We start from the raw sequence: 22,453 nt of genomic DNA, 5'->3' as shown, positions 1-22,453 counted from the left end.
CGTCGTGCCCGGGCGTCGGGTCGGGGTGCGGGTGGCTGCGTCTGGCGCGCGCATCACACATCGCCCGCGCCCGGCGGGCCACCGCGGCTCTCGCCGACCACAGGTCCACGGGGATCTGGTTCTGTCTGCGCGAGCTCCCGATCGCTGCCAGACGGTCCGCCTCCTCGTTCTCCGGCAGGCCCGCGTGGCCGGGCACCCACTGCAAGTGGAGCCTGTGGCCTGAACGAGTGATGGTGTCTAGCAGGTCCCTGATCTCCGCTACCAGTGCCGACTGGGAGTCCGCCGTGTCTTGCAGCGACTGGATGGCCGCACGCGAGTCGCAGCAGAGGAGCAGCATGCTCGGCCGGTCAGGCAGATCGCCCGCGGCCTCGGCCAGCGCCTCGCGAATGGCCACGAGTTCGGCCCTGGTGCTGCTGCACACCTTCCCGGCCGGAAGATGTGACACTACGGGGTGCTCCTATGGGAGCTTCCCGCTCCCCGCATGGGATAAAGTTGCCCGTCCAGCCCAGAACAGGGAGTTGAGGCGTGGAGGAGAAGGATTTGCTATCACGACTCACGAGGATGGAAAAGACGTAATGGTCTCAATTTAATACTAAACAGCTTACCGTATCTTCTTTTACTACTCCATCCTTTACAGCTATGTAGGTACCTTTAACACTTCTCATCTCAGATATCTACACTCCATCTTTCACTCATTCACTGTCCCCTTCCGCCCTCATCCCCCTCCCTCCCTCCTCCCCCACTGTTCTCCTCACCTGAGGTTGCCGCGAACCATGATCCCCAGCCGTGTGCAGAGTGCGTCCGCCTCCTCCATGGAGTGTGTCGTCAGTATGGCGCCTCGCTCCGCGCGGAACCCGGCCGCGATCGTATCCCAGAGGAAGCGCTTCGACTGCGGGTCCATACCAGTGGAGGGCTCGTCTAGTAGGACGATGCGGGGCTCTCCCAGCATGCTGAGCGCGTAGCTGAGTTTGCGACGTGTACCACCCGAGCAGACGTGGCTGCGTTTCTTGGAGTGCTCGGCGATCTGGAGGCCTTCGATGTAGTGGTTGGCGATACGCTGGGACTGGAACACGGGGAAGGGTGGAGACGGTTAAATGAGACGAGATGGGATAATACACAAAGTACAGGGAATTAGAGTTAAGATACAGGGAAAGTGAGCAGTTATGTAGCGGGATGGGAAAATATAGCGAAAGGGTAAATAGCAAACCAGGTAGACAATCGACATATCTTGGCATCAGACCAGACTCGGTGGGTCATATGAAAACTCGCATCCCCGTTTCAAACAGCAGGAAGTGACGAAAACATTGCCATCGGAGCTCAGCGAAAGCCAGCGTGTGATCGAAAACAAGATACGCGAAAGATCGCTGCATCGAAAAGTTATGGAAATGACAAAAGAGGTCGTCAGACGAAACTAGAAAGTCAGATGCTGCTGGGATTCAGGTTAAATTGCCAATAGATAACGAATGGCTAGCACTCTCGACCACATCAAAATAACCGAGGCACATATCAACGAAAACAAGACAGAAAGCTGATTTTCAATCATTGAGCCATAAGGAATAGTGGTCTCACATTTTACACAAAAACAGATAAAACAGCTCACTCACTCACTCACTCACTCACTCACTCACTTACTCACTCACTCACTCACGTACACATAACTGGCAATATCAATGTATACCCGGCTCCACCTTCGCCGATCGCCCAACAACTCACGTCCTGCGGGGAGACGCCGCGGATCTGCGCGAAACACTTGAGATGCTCCTCGACGGTGATGTACTTCCAGAGGGCGTCAAACTGGGGGCAGTAGCCGACCATCTGGAACGCCTCGGAGAGACTGTCCGTGATGGGCGTACCGGCCACCTGGATCTGTGGGAGGGGGGGGGGTTATAGTGGGAGAGAGTTTACAGTGGGGAGGGGGTACCTCGGAGAGGCTGTCCGTGATGGGTGTACCGGCCACCTGGATCTGTGGGGAGTGGGTGGACGGGTGGGTTAGTGGAAATATGGGTCACAGTAGGGGGGGGGGGGAGGGTCACACTGTGGATGAGATGGGCGCAGTAGAGGAGAAGGGTTATAGCGGAACGCCTCCGAGACAGGCTGCGGAGTGGTGGGAGGAGGGGGGGGGGGTAAGAGGCGATTTTTGTGAAGGGCGCGGATGGGAAGGAGGGTCAGATAAGTGGGTAACTACAAGATGGCAATGTGATAATACAGAATGATTACAACTGCTGTAATTCAAAGCTGCTGTATTTCAATATTTACTGCTGTATTGCAATGTGGTGGGACTAGCAATAAGCTGAAGAAAACAAACGTCGAACTCTGCGAACTTTCCAGAGCTCGTCGGGCAGTAAATCGTCGTCTGGGGACCGCTGTTCGTGCGTCTAATCCCCAGCAGGCCACCGTTGATTGAGTACATCAGCGGCGTTATGAAATAATGGTCACATAAAACCAGTTCAGATCATGTAATGTCATTCGCGAATTAAACTTGCCCGGCGTTAAGAGGCAATCCAAAGCTAGGCTGTCGGAGGGGTTGTTTTGATCGAGAAGCCAATCATACAAATGGATTTTGGTGGCGCGCCTGGGCTAACAGTAAAACAGCAAAACCACTCTGCCTTTAAACACTTTTAGGGCGATATTAGTTGGAAAGGCTTGAGCTCAAACTTCGTTCAATTTGCCAGCTGTTTCTGACGCACTGAATGAAACGTCAGCGAAATATAACTGAAATGTTTTGGTGAGATAGAGCGCCGACAAAAAGAAACCACCTACGAAGGCAGCAGTACCTAATTCGAAGCTGGCTTTCCTACATACAGAGCCTCGAGTTACTTTATGTCTACATTTAAATACAGCACCACTGAATACATTGCCGCTTCAAAAACTGCACCCATAAAACTACCGACAGCGGTAGGGCAAGCTCAAAGTCACGACGCACCACCGAGGCCCCATCGCTGCCATCGGTGCTTCAAAGTTCGGGCACTCAGACGGTTCGACCTGACTGGGAGCCGCTCAGGGAGGCGCCGACTGTCGCCGCACGGCACCCCCCGTCTGTCACGGCGACAGCGGATTGGCCGGGCGGCTGTCGCGCGCTGTCACAGTGGGCAGAGACGCCGGCGCCGGACAGTCCGACACATCCCTTCCACGCCTGACTCCGCTCACAGTGTACAGCGACACGTCCGTCTGCGCCGAAAATGCAATCAAAAGTCCCTGCGTGACTTGTGTGATGAATGATGATATAGATGCCGGTAGGAAAGTATTTTCAGGCAATCACTAGTGAGTATCTTGTGGTTTTATCCTCTTGGCACCCGAGAGCAAGGTATCAATAGAATCACCATAAAAACTCATTCCCTGGCTTAAAATAAGGTAAGTATGGATAAAATACTCTTTTTTTTATAAATTTAGTCCGAACCTTTTGATGGGAAGGATTCACAAGGACAGAGCCACCGCTAAGCGAAGCTTGTTGCGGTGACCCTGCCCTCTACCCTCCGATCGCGTAATTCCAGTTCTATGGCAGAATTTAGAGTCCAAAGTTTAACGTGTGCACATAGCCGCGCACGGCCGGTCCCCTCACTGACTTCGCCTGGCTACGGCCTGCCACCAACCGCAACCATACCTGTCAGGAGGCCCATAAATGTCAAGCGCCCGTCGCGCTTCGAACCCGGACTGTTGTAACCGGGAACGCGTGCTCTCACCACGCGGAGTCCAACGCTCTACCAACTGAGCTACGGGACCGGCAAGTCACAGTAGAGACTTCTAATTATGCGCATGCGCTGTGACCTGTACACTATAGTACACTTTCGGATTCGGGGACTACAAAAAATGGTGTATTACGTGAAAAATGACATTGCATTGTTTCGACAAACCTCCCTCAAAATCATCATAAAACCAGAGTGATTGTATTTATCAACACTTACTGTTGTGTTCGGCACTCTTAACGATCATCAGATACAGCAGCTGAAGGGCGCGCTGACGCTCACCAGAGACGGAGACGGAGCTGAAGAGTGCGCGCTGACGCTCACCAGAAACGGAGCTGAAGGGTGCGCGCTGACGCTCAGCAGAAACGGAGCTGAAGGGTGCGCGCTGACGCCCAGCAGAAACGGAGCTGAAGGGTGCGCGCTGACGCTCACCAGAGAGGGAGCTGAAGGGTGCGCCCTGAAGCTCCCCAGAAACGGAGCTGAAGGGTGCGCGCTGACGCTCACCGGAGAGGGCGCTGAAGGGTGCGCCCTGAAGCTCCCCAGAAACGGAGCTGAAGGGTGCGCGCTGATTGTCCACGGTGTTTACTCATTCGAACCTCCCTCGTGGAACTGATGGAAGCAGTCACGATCCGGGCGGCAGCAGAGGAAGATCTTGCACCTGCGGCACTCCATCCCTGTCTGCTGATGGCACCCGGGCTTCCTGCACCGCTTAAACTCCTTCCGAGGGTGGCACTTGGGGAGGTGCTTCCCTGAACGCAGGCGAGCTGGTGACGGCATTGGCACTGTGGCTCGACGGCGCTTCTTTGGATCCGGTCCGTCAGGCTCTTCTACTTCGCTGCTTCCTGAGCTGCTGTGGGATGAGCCATCGGAGCTGATGCCCTTCAGGAGCTGCATCGCCAGGGCATACTTGAACTGGAGGAATTTCATCATCTCGGCACCCTTGATGCCGGCTTCTTCGGCATCTTGCTGGTACAGTAGCCACGCATTGACAGCTGACAAGTCGAAGAAGTGAAGGATTGTTTTTACCGTCCACTTCCGAGTTCTCGCGCCTGACCTATAGTGCGCGATCATCCGATCATTCAGATCCACTCCTCCCATGTTGGCGTTGTAGGCCTTGACGACTGCAGGACGAGTTACGTCAATGTACGACCGACTTGTCTTCTGGTACCTTTTACATGTGTCTGAAGGCTCGACGCCGTGTTCGGTTGATCCCAACAGGATCATCTTGCGATCTTGCCAGGCCGTGAACGCTACAGCGTCGTCACTGCGGACAGCGCACACAGACGTCCCTCTTCCTCGTTTGGCGAGTTCCCTCTCTGTCGGCAGTTTGGCCTCCTTCGGGACCAGATTTTTCTTAATGGTACCAGTCCCGTGAAGCCCTCGAGCCTCCAGCTGTTCCAGGAGGCGGGACGTTGTAAAGTACCTGTCGAAGTACACGGATGTCCCCGGAACCAAGGTTTGCACCAGTCTCATCACCACAGACTCGCCCACCGTCCATGGCTTGCCTTCAGCGCCTCCGTCGTCAAGCTTCTTCCCTTGGTAGACCTCGAAGTCGAGAACGAGTCCTCGCGGTGATGCCAGCACGAAGTTCTTAAGACCTTCTGGGTGAGGCTTTCCAGGCACATACTGCTTCAGTGTCGTTTTCCCCGTGAAAGGAATCATCTGCTCGTCGATGGACACCTGAGGAGGCCTTTCCTGCTGCAGACAGCCACTTCGAACGCTTTCGACGAGGGGACGCACCTTCCACAAGCGGTCCTTCTTCTGCTCATCGGTGACGTCGACATCATTCACTACTTTCAAGTGTCCCCGAATGAAGTGGAAACGATCCCGAGTGAAAGCGTCTGCCACTGCTGCGATTCGCGTTGGTTGTGACCAGTACATGCGTATCCAGGGGAACTTGAGCACAGACATCAGCAAGCTAGCCCCGAAGAACTGCTCGCACTCGTCGTTCTTCAAGAGGAGGCTTTTGCCCGTTTGAGCGACCGCATGCTGATTAGTTCGCAGCGCGATGGTTCGATACATTTGAGGAGGGATGAACACTTCCATGTACTCTCGGGGAGTCTTCACCCGAGCCTGGGAGGGACCTGACCTCTCTGGGATACATCGGCCAGCATCACCAGCTCCCTGCTGGCGAGACTTCGGAACGAACTCCTCCGATCTTCTGTAGAACACGCGCCTGGACAACGGATGCTCGGAAGGACCATCGTCATCTCCGGAAACACCGTGTGCATCGTCATCGCTATCGTTTTCTGGCCCTGAGGACTGAATTTGGTCTGGACCAGGACTGAAGTCTTCATCAGAGTCATCGAGGGAATCATCCAGGTCGGAATCTCTCAAGGACTGGAGGTAGGTGGCGATCTCCTCTGGGGTCCTCAGGACACCTTGGAACACACACACGGTAAGGAGGATTAGATAGGTACCTATTTTGAATGAAATAGCTAGCTAAGTATGCTTGCGTATCGAAAATAAGAATGAATCATATTATGTATGAATCATAGTGTTATGTGACGAAAGTGTACCATAGTAAACAATTTTTGTGGGTGCGATTACCTGGTGTGTACTATAGTGTACAACGCGACCTAATTTGCTGTAAACTAGGGGAATATTTGACACCAGGAAGGGAACATGAGCTCTTTTGGATGTTTATGTGGCTCAATGACAATATATCGCGCTCCATTGGAAATTATTTTACGAAAACATATTTTTTATAGAAAATTACTTCGCTCTGCCGAATGTACACTATAATGGACATGACCTATTTGAACCACTTGCCTTCATGTGAACGGCTCTATATTTATTTTTGCACCTTAGGGGAATCACCCAAGCTTCACTTAAAACGGACCAATAAAAAGATTATTAAATTTTGCACGAAATGCACGAAAATATTAAATTTCCCGAGAGCTCACCTGAAGCGCGCTTCCCCCGCGAGGACGCCATCACTAACGACATCCGGTGGCAAAATCAAAAAGCGTTGTCGAGTGAACTGACCAACAGGTGGCAGGCCCGGAGTGTCAAAAACATAGGAGAAACTTAATCGAGAAGCTGACACTGAGAGAGGCGGTCCCAGCCGCCTAAATGTCAGTGTGTACCAGGGGGGTTCGCTCCCGTGCCTTCAGCATTACGAAAAATGGCAACAGCCCGTGAGCAGCATCAGCGCTCACGCACATGTTCAAGGAAAACGACATGTAATGGACTGCTAACGACGGCCCTCTCCACCAATCAGCGCTCGGCATCTCGAGCGCTGATTGGCTGGTAGCAAACGCGTCATATGTGGGTCTCATTTTTTGCGATCAGTGAACGCGTTATTTAATATACAGTGGCCTATGGAGTGTGGTGCTGTGGGGCAGTTCACCACATATCAGTGACTGGATTTTTACGTTAATCAGAAATGGAGAATATCAACCTGGTGCGTGTTCCAAAAATTCAATCAGTTCGATCCAAACGGCCCCAAGTAAAAGAATTAATTAAAAGAGCGGGTTGTTATATTTAAATTACCAAAACGAAGTCAAAAACCAAAACAGCGAATCAGACCATGGAGCGACGAAGAGACGAGAATGAAATCCAAGTTGGCCTATGGAAAAATCGAACAAGAATCACGTCGGGGTCACCAATATGTGGTGCTGTGGGGCAGTTCACCACATATCAGTGACTGGATTTTTACGTTAATCAGAAATGGAGAATATCAACCTGGTGCGTGTTCCAAAAATTCAATCAGTTCGATCCAAACGGCCCCAAGTAAAAGAATTAATTAAAAGAGCGGGTTGTTATATTTAAATTACCAAAACGAAGTCAAAAACCAAAACAGCGAATCAGACCATGGAGCGACGAAGAGACGAGAATGAAATCCAAGTTGGCCAAATATGCCCTACCTAATCTAAGTTATAAATCCCGGACAGAACGGGCCAAATCGCGGAGCCAGACGTGACGCGTCTGCTCGGGCCAAGAGCTCGGCCAGAAGTCCCGGGGGAGCGCAGCGCGCGGCCCGACGCAGCGGGCTGGGCCCCAGACATGCGCAGAAACACTCTGACAACACGTGGCTGCCGATCGGAGCGCGGATTGGTCACTGGCCGACGCACTGCGGCAGCGCAGGATGCAGGCACGCGGTCGCATCGTGATGGGACAAAGTTCACGAACAGACACGTCCTGGGCCGCCCCCCCAGCGCCGGGGCGGGGTAGCGACGTCACAAGTCGGCGCGCGAATCGGTCTGCGCCGGGAACTCCCGTGCCGGCCGGCGACACACGTGGTTACCACAGGAGAATGGCACGCGGAACTGAAGGTCAGTGTTTTATTGCTTCGTACTTGCGAATGGGGGTATTTGAGTGGCATTTGACACCATTTTCGAAATCTACAGTGAATTTCTGATCGACTCATGTATATATTTTTATGAATTTGACAGTGTTAGTGCTACATAGTCGGTGTTTTATGTTGGTGTTGTTTCTCTCGACCTTTGTCTTGGACTCTTATCCTATCTTTTCTCGAAAATGCTTGCCATAACCAGGTCTTAACTGTATCTGTATAAAGGGAATATGTGTTGAATATGAGGAGAAGGTAGTAATGACCACTCTGCCTATCAAACTGCCAGAAGGTGTGCTTGTAAGGTGATTGAAACTGCAGTACGGGTTGCAGATGTGGGTTTGACATTAGCATTGTTGTTGTAACCCCACTTGCTCTAATAAAATGGCAACATGGGGTTATGTACCCACTATTGCACAGCCTGGTATCAAGCTGGTTGATATGTGGAGGATAATGAAAGTATAAAAACTTTTCTTTAGTGAATAGGAGTGTTGCGTCTTGTGATTTATGTCAAGTCATTTTAAATGAAATGATTGTGATTGTAACTTTTACTTCAATTATTATTGCTAGTTTTGACCTTTTTAATCATCAAGTTTAATGTGTACCAATTTCATATGCCTGTGTAATGTCTGTGCGGCTTTGTGCAGTGAGCGTGTCTTGAAACAAACCAATTTATTTTGTACCCTTTTTTTACCTCAACAAATGTATGTCAAAGGACAAAAATGTCATGTCTATTATCATTGACACTACTACAGCTAACTTTGCCTATATTCCTATCTTTCAGAGGCATTCATCTGCTTTCCAGTGCAGTACCTAGGAGGCTGCAACTGAAACTCGCGCAAAGGCAACCAAGTGTCACTTCATCAGCCTACAGTAACAGCCCATCTGTAATCAAGATATGGGTGAAGTGGCATAGAAGAACAACCAGTAAACATGAAAAGATGTATTTTGTTTTGAACTATTTCTTAGCATAACAGAACAGCACAATGCACACTTACTGCTTTTTATGTTTGCCCTGTGTGCAGTTTTGAATAATTTTAACTATGAAATGCTTTTGCTAACTACTCTCTTTACATAAGCTTCCTTTGTCATGCCTGTGTAATTTTGAGTTTACATGCATGATGTAGTCATGTTAGCATGTATTTCCCTTGTCTTCATAAAACTACTTCCAAGCATTTGTTATGGACATTGGTGCTACCTATATATGATGCTTCAGATGTGTCCAGTAGTTGATGAAGGGAGAAGAGTAGTAGGACAGCTGATAGGCTGATAGCTATTACCAAAAATATGTGCTTGTCTGCACTTCGGGCTGTTCCATCATATGCAACCTCTATTTACTTCCTTGCGTTAGAAACACCCCATCTTTTGTTTCTTTCCTGTGCGCCCATTGTTTCCGTGGTGCTATAAACGTCAAGTTTGAAGTTGGTATCCAAGTGAGCAAAAGTTGCATTATTTCAGGCCGTCTTGAATCATTCGTCTTGAATTATATCCCTAACTGACATCCTGTTATTTGTCCTGCAATGTCTGTCATGCCTGTGTCCGCCCTTACCTCCGGCTCCAGCCTCCAACCAGGCCTGCTGAGCTCTGTCGCCGGCGCGGTGTGTCGCAACGTGCTGTTTCTCCACTCCACCCGACAGCTGCTAGGAATCGTCCTGTGCCATGCGCCATGCGACCAAGGCTATATAACCCATGCGACACAGCAATTGTAAGCTGCAGGTCACATTCGGACTGATTGGCTCCGCGTATGTGCATCCGGCCGGGTGCTAGTCGATATCAGGGACGTGGGTCGGACTGTTGTGGCGGCGTGCACTGTGCTGGTTGAAGTTGTTGTATTTCTGTTAGTGAAAAGCATTAATACATAACCGTGGCCGCAGCCCAATGTTATTGTGGATTTCAGAGGGAGTGGCCAGTCAGGAGGGCCCCATGTGGGTATAGATCCAGTGTCCAGTGGGATTGGCTAAGATTTCCGGCGATTGATAAACGCTTCTATGATAGTAAACCTATTGAGTTATGAGGGGAGGTCACGTGAGGGACTGACCTTACTAAACTCTTGTGAAAACACGACACATACGAACGGTAAGAAACTGACAGCTCTTCTTTCTGCCAAGTGTCATCTTTCTGTGAAGGATTTCTTGGCACTGAGTGTCCAGAAATTGCGTTGCTTTTGGATTGTGTAGAGGCTCACGAGTGACAACATAACATAGGTCAACAACCTGACGTACCTTAAATATGCGACTTGTACCAGAAGATCCAGCTTGATCAAAAGATTGTACATGTCAAATTTCAGCTCTTTAGCTCAAAATAATTTTGAGTTATCGTAAAAGCCGTCAGTGTGGCACCGTATCGCCTCCCCGCGCGGTCGGAAGGTAAAAGTTCGCCGGCTCTAACTAAACAAATAGTCGTCGTATCGCAAATTCATTGACGGCGTTCGAAGCGTCGTTCAATTTACTTTCGAAACATATCCTAACATTAACATTTATCTGCCTAGCGCAGTCTCCAACAAGCAAAAGTTCCGTGCATTCATCCCCATACAGTGTTAGCGGCCGCCGGCCGCCGGCCGCTGACCCACATTCGCGTCATCAGGGAATGCCGCAACTAATTTATTGTTTCCAACTTTTTTCCCGGAGCGTTCTACCTGGTTTATATAGCCTTGGTGTGTACTATAGTACACAAAAAGAGCCAAGAGGTTATAAGAAATATATACGTTTCTGGTAGAGTGGCACTGACGGCAATCTTCTACAGTGTACCTAATGCCATTACGTAAAGCGATTACACAATCTAACAAAGCGCAATATGAGATTCGTTGGGCCTTTGGCAGCCCAATTATGTTCGTATGTTAGCATATGGAGAGTATAACGAGATTGGAACGCCAGGATAAGTGGCGAGAGAACGATGAATGGGTGTGATGAAGTGTAATTGTGACGAACAAGGCAGAGTTAGGGGAAGTATTACGAATGAAGCAGGCTTTGTTTTACATGATGAACGTAACGATGCAAGTTCGATCAAGCGTGCATGTGCTATTGCTACGTGCTATGTATGCTATATTATATGTGCTATATATGTGCTATGGCTATATGTGCTAATAGTGCTATTCGTACCTTCCGGTACTAAACATTAAACCCCACCGCTCTCTCCCAACTATGCAGACACCGTCCCATTCTTACCTTCCCGCGTGTGGGCGCCTCCTCAGCGATCACCATCCTCATACAGGTCGTCTTCCCGGCGCCGTTCGGCCCCAAAAGTCCGAACACTTCGCCGGCATTCACGGCGAAACTGACGTCACCCACCGCCTGTAGAACGCCGTCGCCACCGGCAGACTTCTCAGACTTGTCGTGAGATCTGTACAGCTTACATAGGTTCTGTAAGACAGGGAGAGACGGTATTCAGGTAGGGTGAACGACGGTGAAAAGAGAGGAATTATGAGGGGCGAGCTGGGAGGGATGACGTTTGGGTTATCAGTATTCGGAGTTGACGATATTGCATGCATTGTTAATGGTATTGATTTTGCATCTTGTTTTGTGAAGGAACGGCGTGTGGCTGGCGGTACCACAGATGACATGCCAAACACATGCAACAGAATCGAAAGAAAAATATTCGGTCGAGCCCCGGAGAGCGCACAATTCTTTTCACCAGTCAACAACACGACTGCTTAGCGCTTACATTACGGAAGGAGCACCCATTTTCGTCGCAGCGCAGTAAAATTGCATAGAGAGCTGAGACCAAATGTTGGTGGCAGATATCGAGTAATAAGTAAAAGTCGTTCCGATATGGTGAAATACTTTGACGACCCAGCTTGAAGATCATAATACTTCATAAACACGACGTCATAGATTGTATGAAAATCCAATCATGACAAAACACAACCAATTGGACGTTTTTTACAGGGACCAGCCACAACCTACCGGAATCTCTCTCTGAGGCTAACCTGGGTCACTCTCACCAGAGTCGCTGCCACACTCTCAATTGGGCAGCTCAGTCTCACTTGAGTCTCTCTATCTGACCCCAGCTGAGTCGCTAAGACGGATTTTCTCACCATGCCCACTCTCACTATCTCACCTGAGTCTCTCCCATTCTCACCTGAGCAGCAATGACGGGCGCCGGGCCGGTCCACGACCCGTCCATGATGCGGTCCACCCGCTCCCGTACTGCCAGTACGTCCTGATCGGGCTCCCCGCCGTCCGCAGCAGGGCCCTCCTCCATCTCTGCTGCGTCACGGGTGTGTTTCTGTAGACGAGCAGGGGTAGGTGAGGGGTGGAGTGCTGCGATGAAGAGCTGATAAGTAGCTTACTTGAAATTTAGATCATGAGAACCCTATCGAAATATTCTCCTTTGGTTATCTACCACATAAGCGCAGCTGTATGAAAACCAGACCGCAATGAAAAACTATAAATTCATGTCTAAGCACAACTGAGTATTGCCAGAGCATGCCAGAAGTCGGCGACATCTGTTGGCTGCGTTCAGTGGCAGACGTCACGACGAAAATCGACACATTTCAACAGTCACATGACAATATTTCCTAACGCAGGAAACGGGTCGGAAATTCGCTCACGATACGTGGCAGCGACAGCGCGGACTCCTAGTGTCCAGGGGTTGATACCGTGTCAGTTTGGTGTGACAGTGAAAGAAGAACAAGTTGTATTGTGTCTGACAGTTTTGGGATACAAATGGCTGGCACGACCTAGTCTGCAATGTTGATAGGGTGATCTGATAGCGCCATGAAAACCGTGATAACTTCATACAATGCAGGTGAGTAGCCATGTCAAGGTGAATGTGCTTGTTCAATCGGAGGGTAGAGGTACTGAAATCGTTTTCGTTGTGATTAATAGTTTAACTAGCTCTTAAGGTGGATTCAACGTGACCTTATCAATAAAGAGAATTGAAGTCTGAGCAAATCTACAAAAGAGCAAAAGTTCCTTCAAGCCACATCATACAAATATCTTATCTACATGCACAAAGCACTAAGATACCAAAAGGCTTAGAGGTTTTCCTACTTTCACTGTAAAACAGGAGCCAGGAGCCCTTCCTTTCGCACTGAGGACCACATAACCCCATAACAGCTCCTTACCAGACTAAACGTCCCCCCCCCCCCGAGTCTCACCCGGAGCCTCACACCCCCAACATCACATACCCTGCTCGCCAGATACGTACCCTGCGCGCCAGGCAGCCGGGCTGGTCGTTGTGCGCGTTCTTCTTGGCGTCGACGCGCCGCAGCACCAGCCAGAGCAGCGGGATCTGTACCAGCTGCACCAGCAGCGGCACCAGAAACTCGGGAGCCGCCCAGTAGTCGGCCGCCTCCACGTCTCGCTGCTCAAGGAGTCTCACCATGATGTACGTCTGTGGGTAGGCAATGGTGAAGTTGAAAAGGGTGACGGTCGTGAGCCGTCACATATGTAAGGTTGTTATCAGCTGGGAATTGCTGGATTTATGTATAGCGAACAGCGAACATGATGATTTGGCGAAGAAGGTCATATTGTAAATGTTGTTTCCAGGCATCTCATTCGGTCCCATCAGTAAAATAAATAATCAACTTAACACATAATTAACAATTAAGGCAGAACCACCACGGCTTTCACCTAAATAGATGCCATCACGAAATATTTCAAGAACCGCGACATCTACACCGCTATTCACAACGAACACCCACACGGCCAGCCCGGCCCGGGCACCCACCTTCGACAGATAGTAGAGCGCACCACATGGGATGTAGAACGGATCGATCAGGCAGAACACGTAGTGAAGCGGCAGGGCCACACCAGAGTCGGGCAGCAGTGAGTCCAGCAGGGAGACCAGCATGTAGGGCAGCATCCCGCACATGATGGCCACGTTGGGGTACACGGACATGGAGGTCTCCAGCTTGTCGAACATGTAGGAGACGATGCTGGCGAACAGCAGGCCGACGAAGATGTACTCGAGGTAGAGGACGGCCAGCATGGAGAAGGCCGGCATGGGCTTCAGCAGGGTGACATCGGCAGCCTGCACCACGATCAGCATGATGACCCTGATGGAGAACAGAGAGGCAAGGAGGCTAGAGGTCATTTCGAGTCCTCAGCGGGTTCTTAATCTCAAATGACTGGTTCAGAATGTATCTATCAATTCGGAAAATGCATATTCGACGAATTAACATTCCTTCGCTGCATGTAGCGACGTGCAAATCAATGAAATAGTTATTGTGCGGTGCACTACAGCAAATCATCAACTGCGACAGAATTAAGAGCTTATTCGATGTGAGAATTAGCATTCAGCATACACATAAATCTATAATGAGCTAATCAAGGGGACACAGATCGCTCTTAACCATCAAACGGAATTCAAATTGATGTCAATCGTGAATCAACAACATACAGGCAGACACGTAAATCAGTTGCCAATAAGGGATCTGATAGAAGCCCCAGTCCCCTTTCCGGATCGCTGAGCGCTTGACGTACCACAGGGCGAAGAACAGGCCGAACACGACGATGAAGAACGACAGGAAGTAGGTGGTAAAGCTGAGACCGTTCACTCGGAGCTGGTTCCGGATCTTGAGCTGAAATGGGAAATAAGAGTCAACAGCTTGCAGTCAACAGCAGACAACTGAAATCGACTAAATGGGGGATCGTGAGATTATAAACAACCCAAACTAATCCGCACTCGTCCCCTCCCCAACTAGCTGCTTCGCCTTTATTTCATCAACCCCTCAGTTACTCCCTTTTCTAATTCCTCGCATGCTATAATTCACTTTTTCTCCTTCCTCGTCTTTTTCCTTTCATACGCCTTCCCTATATTTATCTATTCCTCTCCGAAACATCACCTCTCCACGTCTCTCACTTCTTCCCTTACCCTTTTCTCTATTACCTCCCTTCCTTTCCCTTCCTAGCGCTTTTCGTTTTCCTCTAATTTCCTGTCATCATCCTTCCTCTCCCAAATTATCACCTCCTAATCCTTTCCCCTTCAGTTCCTCCATTCCAGCCTTTCCTGCCTCCCTCCATCCTCTCCCCTCCCCTCTTTCTTTTCTCACCTCTCTCTCCTGTACCAGCTCTCCAGCGATACTGCAGGGCACCATCAGGAACAGAAAGCCCACCATGAACGACGAAAAGAACACGCTCGAGTCGAAGTCCAGCGTCACGCCGCTGGGTAGAGGATGGGAGGTCACCGACAGAGCCGCGGAGGAGTTGAACGCAGACTGCAGCAGCTGACTGGAAAGCAGAGAGACGGAGGGACCGTCAGAGATGGAGGTGTTCATTGGTGCAGTGGTCAGTATTCTAACGAAAAATGGCCAACCTGAGACTGAGGGACCATGGTGCCCTTACGATGCCAAAAATGGAGCGCCCTGCCATCTATCGAAAGTAACTGAACTGTAGTTTCAATATCAGGGCATATGAAGTTTTCATTCAATGAAATGCAGTGCCTAATGAGTGATGATGTTATTTAGATGCCAGACAACCATAAACATATCTACACTGCTAGCTAGTCGGTTCCAAAACCTAGCAAGGGTCACATAAGCCCTGATGAAAGCAAAGTACCTAGACGGAAATCAGGTATCCTTAAGAGTTTCCGACCAGTAACCAGCAGGATACCTTTCACCCACCCACCTGAGTCTCCCGTTGTTGACGGCGTTCAACACCACAGCCGGCGAGTGGATGGCCTGGTCATGCAGCACCGCCGCCGCCTCACCGGCACTCGTCACATTCAGCCCGGCCAGTACAGAGTTATTGAGCAGCGCCCGGTACGAGCCGTTGAAGCTGTCCGCCGGCAGACCCCATCCACGCAGCACGGCCGGGTCCAGAGCAGCCCCCGGCTCCATGTGGTACAGCAGGGAGTAGCCGGGGTAGAGTGTAGCATGGAGCGGCACCTGCGCCGGGCCGCCGCTCGATCCGCTCGAGCCGCGGTTGATCATCAGACCCCCGATCATCATGGCTGCCGGCATGATCAGGATAAAGAAGATCGCGGCAGGTACGCGGATGAACGACAGAACTCGGATGCGGATCAGGGCGGCCATGGCGCGCTGCCAGGACGGCTGCAGCGGCACCGCCGGCGGCTCGGCCGTCCGCGCGGTCCGGGGCAGGTCGGACAGAGGGATGGAGTCAGGGCCATCCCCGCCGCCGCCCGGCGAGGGCACGCTGGGAGGACGGCCGACGGCCTGCTGCGAGGACCGCGAGTGCTCCGCGCTGCCCAGGCTGGCCCGCTGGTTCAGCACCGTTCGGGTGACGGCCGACAGAGGCTCCGAGTCAGCCGAGTGGTCCTCCGTCTCAGCCAGGTGCAGGAATACCTGTAGTGGCAGACAGGAATAATAAATCACCAGCTGTGCTTACAGGCACAAGGGTGATGTGATGCATGAGATAAGGAAGAAATAAATTGGAGTGATGAGACAATTTAGAGAAGCGCCCGTGACGCAAAAAAGCAGCACTTTATAACAAAACATAAACAAACTTCTCTGAAAGGCGTTTTTTTTTCGTATCAGAAATCTTTAGCAATAGCTTTAGCCTGTACTGTGTTGAATATAATAAAATCAAATACAAAGGGTGTCACCTTAACCAAGCGCGCATTGTCAAGTATTTTCACGAATACTCAGCTTACCTCCTCCAGTGTGGTGAGCGAGACGCCAAAACTCTGCACTCCCAGCGTCTCTTGCTGCTTCTCCAGTTCAGCAAACAGCTCCGGAAACCGACCCACCTAGAAACATGGTGGTTGGTCATAAGTTACCCAGCAGGGCGCTGGTTAGTGGATGACGGCATGGACGGTCAATCAAGCACATTGTGCAAGGTTTCGAGAATAGTGTGACACGAACAAATTACTAAAAAGACGGATATCAATGACAAAGACGCTCTAAAACAAACGACGATTGCCAGCCAAAATATGCTGCGTATGCACAATACGCTTTCCACCATAATTCACCACATCCCCAGCAGCGAATCCGTTTACGGTCAGATTCCCCGTACTGACCGACGCCATGGGTAGTACGAATGTGAGCTCGTTGCCGTGCGCCCTGCCTCGCTCCCGTGTCGGTATGTACGACACGATGATCTTGTCCACAGCCTCCAGACACGGCGTGGAGCCCTGCACGATGCTGAAACACAGAGGGGGATGGCAGTCAGATGTGGCTGGTTGTGGTACTACGCTACTCTATCTAGTCAAAGGCGAAATTGAACCGGAGAGATGTGACAGAGGTAGATTCGTGAGTTTGTTTATCGACTGGCAACACGTAACGCACATGCTAATAAATAGGATGGAAGCGGATGCAACGAGTCCCAAGAGGGCTCTGATATAGCCATGGCAAATAATCCGACACATAACTACCAACAGATACTTCTACCGGAGCATGCACAAGCCACCCAACGCCTAATTTACTAATTGATTACGCTAGCATGAGAGCCCACCATGCAACATCTCTCATCATCTCTGCCTTCTGCCCTCAATCTAAGCCTCGCATCTCCCATTCGGCGCTCACGTGAGGTGATAGCCGAGTCCGAAGCGATTCTTCAGAAACATGGACGAGCCGCAGCAGCGCAGTTTGCCGGCCGACACGATCGCCTTTCGGTCGGCCAGGATGTCGGCTTCGTCCATGAAGTGGGTGGTGAGCAGCATCAGTCGGCCGTGTTTGCGTCGCTGCAGCAGACTCCAGAGGTGGCGCCGCGAGTACGGATCGACGCCAGCCGTCGGCTCGTCCAGGATGATGATGCGGGGGTCACCGACCAGCGCTTGACCTGGGGAGTGGGGGAGGGGGTCATGGGATGAGTAAAGAGTTTGCATTGGGAAATGGACGTTGTGAATGTGTTTGCAAGTACAGTCAGCGTGTCTCATGAGAGTCTGAGTGTTAGAGTCTAGTTCTGAGTGAGAATGTGTCTGATAGGTGACTGTTGTATCATTTGTCAAAAAACAGCGTTCCTGCCGGCTCCCCTAATATCCACTATCCAGCTAACCAGTTCATAGCGAGATCCATTGCACTAAATAACGTAAATGCACTAAATAACGAGTCAACCGTTACATGCCAATTTTTATATAAATTATGCATTAATATAGACAACATATGCCATACAGCTGTATCAAAACACTGTCGACACTCTTCCTCCCCACACCAGCCACGTCTCATATTCAGCCAACTCACCAACGGAGAGTTTTCGTTTCTGGCCGCCGGAGAGGCCTCGCACCACTTCGTCTGCCTTCTCTAGTAGGTCCACGTCGGCCAGAGTGGAGTTAATCTCAGCCTGAACACGCTCTGGTGGGATGCCCTGAGGAGAGGTCACAGGTCAGGTCAATGGTGAGAACAAGTGGCAGGTCGCCCGGTTGAGCCATGGGTAAGGTCAAAGTAAGTAAACTCACTTAATTGCCTAAATCACATGACGGTTATATGTAGGATCACGGGTTTTGCTAAGGCCAAGTGTCATGAAAAGTCACAATGGACACCTGCATTCTGCAAGTCACAGGTTTACGGGTTGGGCGAAGGTCAAACACACGTCAGGTCAACGGTCAGATCACTTAGTCTTTTATCGGTTTTATCTAAGGCTTCAAGCATAACAAAACGGTCCGATTCAAGATTGTGAGCACAGCAGCTGCTCCACGCTTGTGAAGATAGCGCTATCACACGTCCTTGAGGGCGTTTTTACAGAGGTGTGTCAAGGTCTACTCTGGTCTCGGCGACTGGTGTATGAGGTTGTTGTGACACTCGTGTATATTGATACAATTGTGCATGCACAAATGAGAAAAGTTGAATTACATGCGTAAAAAGCAAGGCAAGAGGCTGATGGGGACATGGGATAGAGACGAGAAAGAGAAGAGACTAGCAGAGGCGGAAGTGAGGGAGGGAGGGAGAGAGAGAGAGATAAAGAGAGGGAGCTATATGGAGAGAGACCGTTAAAATATGATGCTGACTATAGCATGGAGCCAACAATCATGCAGCATATATTAACGAAAGGACTCGGCCTGCGAGCACGCGCCGCGAGTGGTCATTCGGGCCCAGTTACGCTCCTCTCACCCTAAGTGTGGCGATAAATCCGAGGTGTTCCCGCGGAGTCAGGTCATCCAGCAGTATGTCGTGCTGAGGGCACAGACCGATCATCCCCCACAGGTCGCGGAGGTCACCCGGGTCACTGTCAACAGAGGCAAGTTCAAAGGTCAGGCGGCGTCACACAGCTCTGAGGCCTCCTGTTGGAAGGATGAAAATAAGATGAATGAGCATATGTTGTCCCAAAATGCAACAAGAAAATTAACACAAACGTACGATACGTTTCCCATTCCTTTCCAAAGCATAAAATTAAACAGAACAACTCGAAAAGACGCAAAGCAGAGTTGTGTCAATCTTGCAGCCATAAACTACTCCGTTATGTTGCAGCTAATGTAACGTCTGTTCCACCAACACCTCACACCCCGCCACACCGTACTGCCCCCTCTCTCCCCGCCCCTCCCCCGAGCCACTGACGTGATGTCCAGTCCATAGATGGACGCCGTGCCGCTGGTGGGCGTCGTCAGGCCGGTCAACATGTTGAAGAAGGTCGTCTTGCCGGCGCCGTTGTGCCCCAGGATGGCGGTGATCTGTCCCTCGTACATGTCCAGGCTCAGGTCTGTGGTAAAGGTAAGGGATGTGAACTGGGTGATGGAGGGTATGTCGAGAATAGGCGATGGAAAAACGGAACGTGATGGTGATGGAACGGAATAGGTGATGGAAAACGGATGCTAATTTGGCTAAGATTTGCCTACACTGGAACAACATGCAATGCATTTTAATGAGCAAGCAAGGTAGTCAGCAATTACTTATATTACCTATTGTCATTTTGTTAACACCCATACATTTCAGAGATGATATTATCATTCCCAAACTGTGTACCGAGACGTCAATTAGAACAGGGGCGTGCATGCAATAGCCACCAGTGAAACGCAACGAAAACCTTAAAATGGACCGTCTCCAGTATAAAAGCTTGTGTGATCCGACCCCAACTTGCTGCAGCCCGTATCAGTCAAACCTTCCCTCTCTCGCCTTGCTCACCATTCACACTCCTCTCACTCACCATTCACTGCCACCACCTTCTTCTTGTTGTTGGTGAACTCCTTCCGCAGGGCGAACACCCTGAGCGCCAGCTTCTGCTTCACCTCGCCGGAGACGGGCTCGACGTCGGGACTCGAGTCCTGGCCGTCCAGCGCCGCGTGGTCGCCGTCCATGTCAGCCAGCAGCTGAGGGCGACCGAAGGGGTCACGGAGGTCAAAGAGAGGGGTAAATGAGGTCAGGGGCAGGTCAAAGGTCGGGTCGTGAAGGTCAAGATGGGTCACATATGTCCAAGGGTTAGGAGAGTTTTATATAGCTCATGGGTGGGTCACGTGGTCCATGGAAGTAAAAAATAAAAAATCCAGGAAACCACGCTTGAAGATAGTGAAAATAAAACGAAGAAAAAGAACATGAAAAACGTCCTGGTACGCTCATGAACTTATCTTAATATAGCTTGTTGCCTACCAGTGATCAGCTTACCAGTGATTTGTTCGAACCGAACCAGTAAGATTTCTTGAAAATAAAAAACACCGACTCCCGACGGCCGTATTCATCTGCAAAAAGTCACATTACCACTTAGGGTCAGCTAATAATTGTCCTCCTTAATTACAATGAGTCATCACAATGGACCTTAGAGCACAGGCTGAGATAAAGACAAGAAAGTCCACTTTTTCACTTAATTCATCTATCTGAAATATTCTTTACAACATCCTCCAAGGCAGCGTACGGATAGGATATCGCCCATCACAACACTAAATCCTGACACACTACATACAGCGCTAACTCCACTCCTACATCACCAACTCCACTCACTGGGCAGGACGTTATCCAAGTAGAAGGCCAGGAAGGCGTAGAGCACAATGTCCACGCACAGCATGACGATGCAGCCGCCGAAGGGCAGCCCGCCGCTGTCGTCCCACATGTTGAAGCTGTGTAGGCCGATCTTCCGATTGTCAAAGTCCACCGCCTGCGGGCGCGATGGCTCCGGTTAGAGAAATGTGGGCGGAATAGTGCCGTGGGCGGATTTATGTTGTTGGCTGATTGACCACGCAGCGAGTTTGGAGGATTTGTTTTTACCGGATCAGGTGCACCTTTGAGAAAGATTACACAAAAAGTAAATCCTAGACAAGGAGAAAGCGAAAGGTTAGCTATCCTATAATGTGAACATTCTGTTTTTACATTTTACCTGCACATTAACTTTATAACCAACGAATTAAAAATAAATAACAGATAACAGCGAATCATAGAATGTGCCGGCTTGTGCCATTTATCTTCTAGCAGTCGCATATCCCCACTGCGTTCGTCCCCCTCCGACCATCCTCCTTATATTACTCCCCTAAAACCCTTACACCCACTGCAGCAGCCACCTCACATACACCACAGTCATATACGCCCCAGTTTCTCACCCTATCAATGCCCAGAGTGAAGGCCACCGGACTGATGAGAGACATGAGCCAGTACACGCCGTGAGGCATTCCTTCCAGGTAGACTTGGAGCAGGAACAGCAGTGAGACCACGGTCACTGCCAGGTTACCCACACCGCCGGCCACCTGAGAACACGGAGGTCACGAGGTCACGAAAGGTTACCTACACCGCCGGTTATCTAAGGATGGAGGTCAAGAGGTCACGACAGGTTATCTAAACCACCGGTTATCTAAGGGCGGAGGTCACAAGGTCATGGCCAAGTTACCTAGAGCGTCGGTTGCCTGAGCGGAGAAAGGTCATGGGGGCACGAAATTACTCGCCCCGCTCGCTACCTATTGGATGTGGGACGCAGTTTGCTGGCAGCGAGGTGATAAGGACCAGCGAGTGGTGAGGGATGACAGCCAAGCATGGAGGTAAGTCATTTTGGAATGAAATTCACTCCTAAAACAACTTAACAGATCGTAAGAGGAAAACCTATAAAAACGGTGTCGATAGTATGTTGCAAAACAAGGTACACAAACCTCAAACACAATGTTAGACACCTCGTAACGCGTATCCGGTAACGGTCTGAGTATCACCCGTCCAGCCCACACCTTGGCCTTGGTGAAGAACGGAGTGAGCATGAAGCCGAACATGACGAGCGACCAGCCGTAGAGCACGTAGACCAGGTAGATGTAGGCGTTGTTGGAGTAGGGGAACACGTTGCTCAGCACCATGATGGCAATGCAGATGCTGGCCACGACGAACACATACACGGCGTACACCACGAACCAGGAGAACCTGACGGACAGGTTGGGTGGAGCTGTCACACAGGGGCTCGTTTGGGCACTCAAAGATGGAGCGGGCTTTTAGCTAACTTTAAACAGAAACATACTTGGTAATCACACTACTTCATAACAGCAACAAACAGGTTCTGCAAAGCCCATACGTTTCCTAACGGCTAACACAACAAACATGATTCAATGTCTTTTTAATACGGACATCACTTTTGAGAATGTTCACATTCAGTGGACAATACTCAGCAATGAAATAATCAAAAACGTTTGAAAAACAAGAATCACAACTAAACAAACTATGAACACATCACTTGCATTTCCC

General features: G+C 50.3%; 1 protein-coding gene across 3 annotated transcripts in view; it reads right to left on the bottom strand.

Moving 5' to 3' along the window:
* The window catches only part of LOC122364347 (phospholipid-transporting ATPase ABCA1-like), a 56,169-nt gene that overhangs the window by 18,638 nt on the left and 15,078 nt on the right, over positions 1-22,453 (bottom strand). For all 3 annotated transcript variants that reach the window (XM_043334637.1, XM_043334638.1, XM_043334639.1), the window contains exons 6-25: positions 21,949-22,135; positions 21,337-21,480; positions 20,744-20,897; positions 20,411-20,484; positions 19,956-20,118; positions 19,370-19,511; positions 18,926-19,040; positions 18,059-18,182; positions 17,402-17,657; positions 16,897-17,020; positions 16,531-16,626; positions 15,546-16,222; positions 14,972-15,149; positions 14,403-14,500; positions 13,648-13,975; positions 13,126-13,311; positions 12,055-12,201; positions 11,142-11,336; positions 1,714-1,866; positions 756-1,063 (exon numbers count right to left, since the gene is read on the bottom strand). In XM_043334637.1, coding sequence (XP_043190572.1) covers positions 756-1,063; positions 1,714-1,866; positions 11,142-11,336; positions 12,055-12,201; positions 13,126-13,311; positions 13,648-13,975; positions 14,403-14,500; positions 14,972-15,149; positions 15,546-16,222; positions 16,531-16,626; positions 16,897-17,020; positions 17,402-17,657; positions 18,059-18,182; positions 18,926-19,040; positions 19,370-19,511; positions 19,956-20,118; positions 20,411-20,484; positions 20,744-20,897; positions 21,337-21,480; positions 21,949-22,135 — 3,849 coding nt within the window. The remainder of the gene's footprint in view (positions 1-755; positions 1,064-1,713; positions 1,867-11,141; positions 11,337-12,054; positions 12,202-13,125; positions 13,312-13,647; positions 13,976-14,402; positions 14,501-14,971; positions 15,150-15,545; positions 16,223-16,530; positions 16,627-16,896; positions 17,021-17,401; positions 17,658-18,058; positions 18,183-18,925; positions 19,041-19,369; positions 19,512-19,955; positions 20,119-20,410; positions 20,485-20,743; positions 20,898-21,336; positions 21,481-21,948; positions 22,136-22,453) is intronic.

This window comes from Amphibalanus amphitrite, unplaced genomic scaffold (genome assembly GCF_019059575.1).
Source record: "Amphibalanus amphitrite isolate SeventyFive unplaced genomic scaffold, NRLGWU_Aamphi_draft 000671F_arrow, whole genome shotgun sequence".
Classification (NCBI taxonomy): domain Eukaryota; kingdom Metazoa; phylum Arthropoda; class Thecostraca; order Balanomorpha; family Balanidae; genus Amphibalanus; species Amphibalanus amphitrite.
Note: the sequence above shows the minus strand (reverse complement) of the source record. Positions and strands in the feature narration are given on the sequence as shown.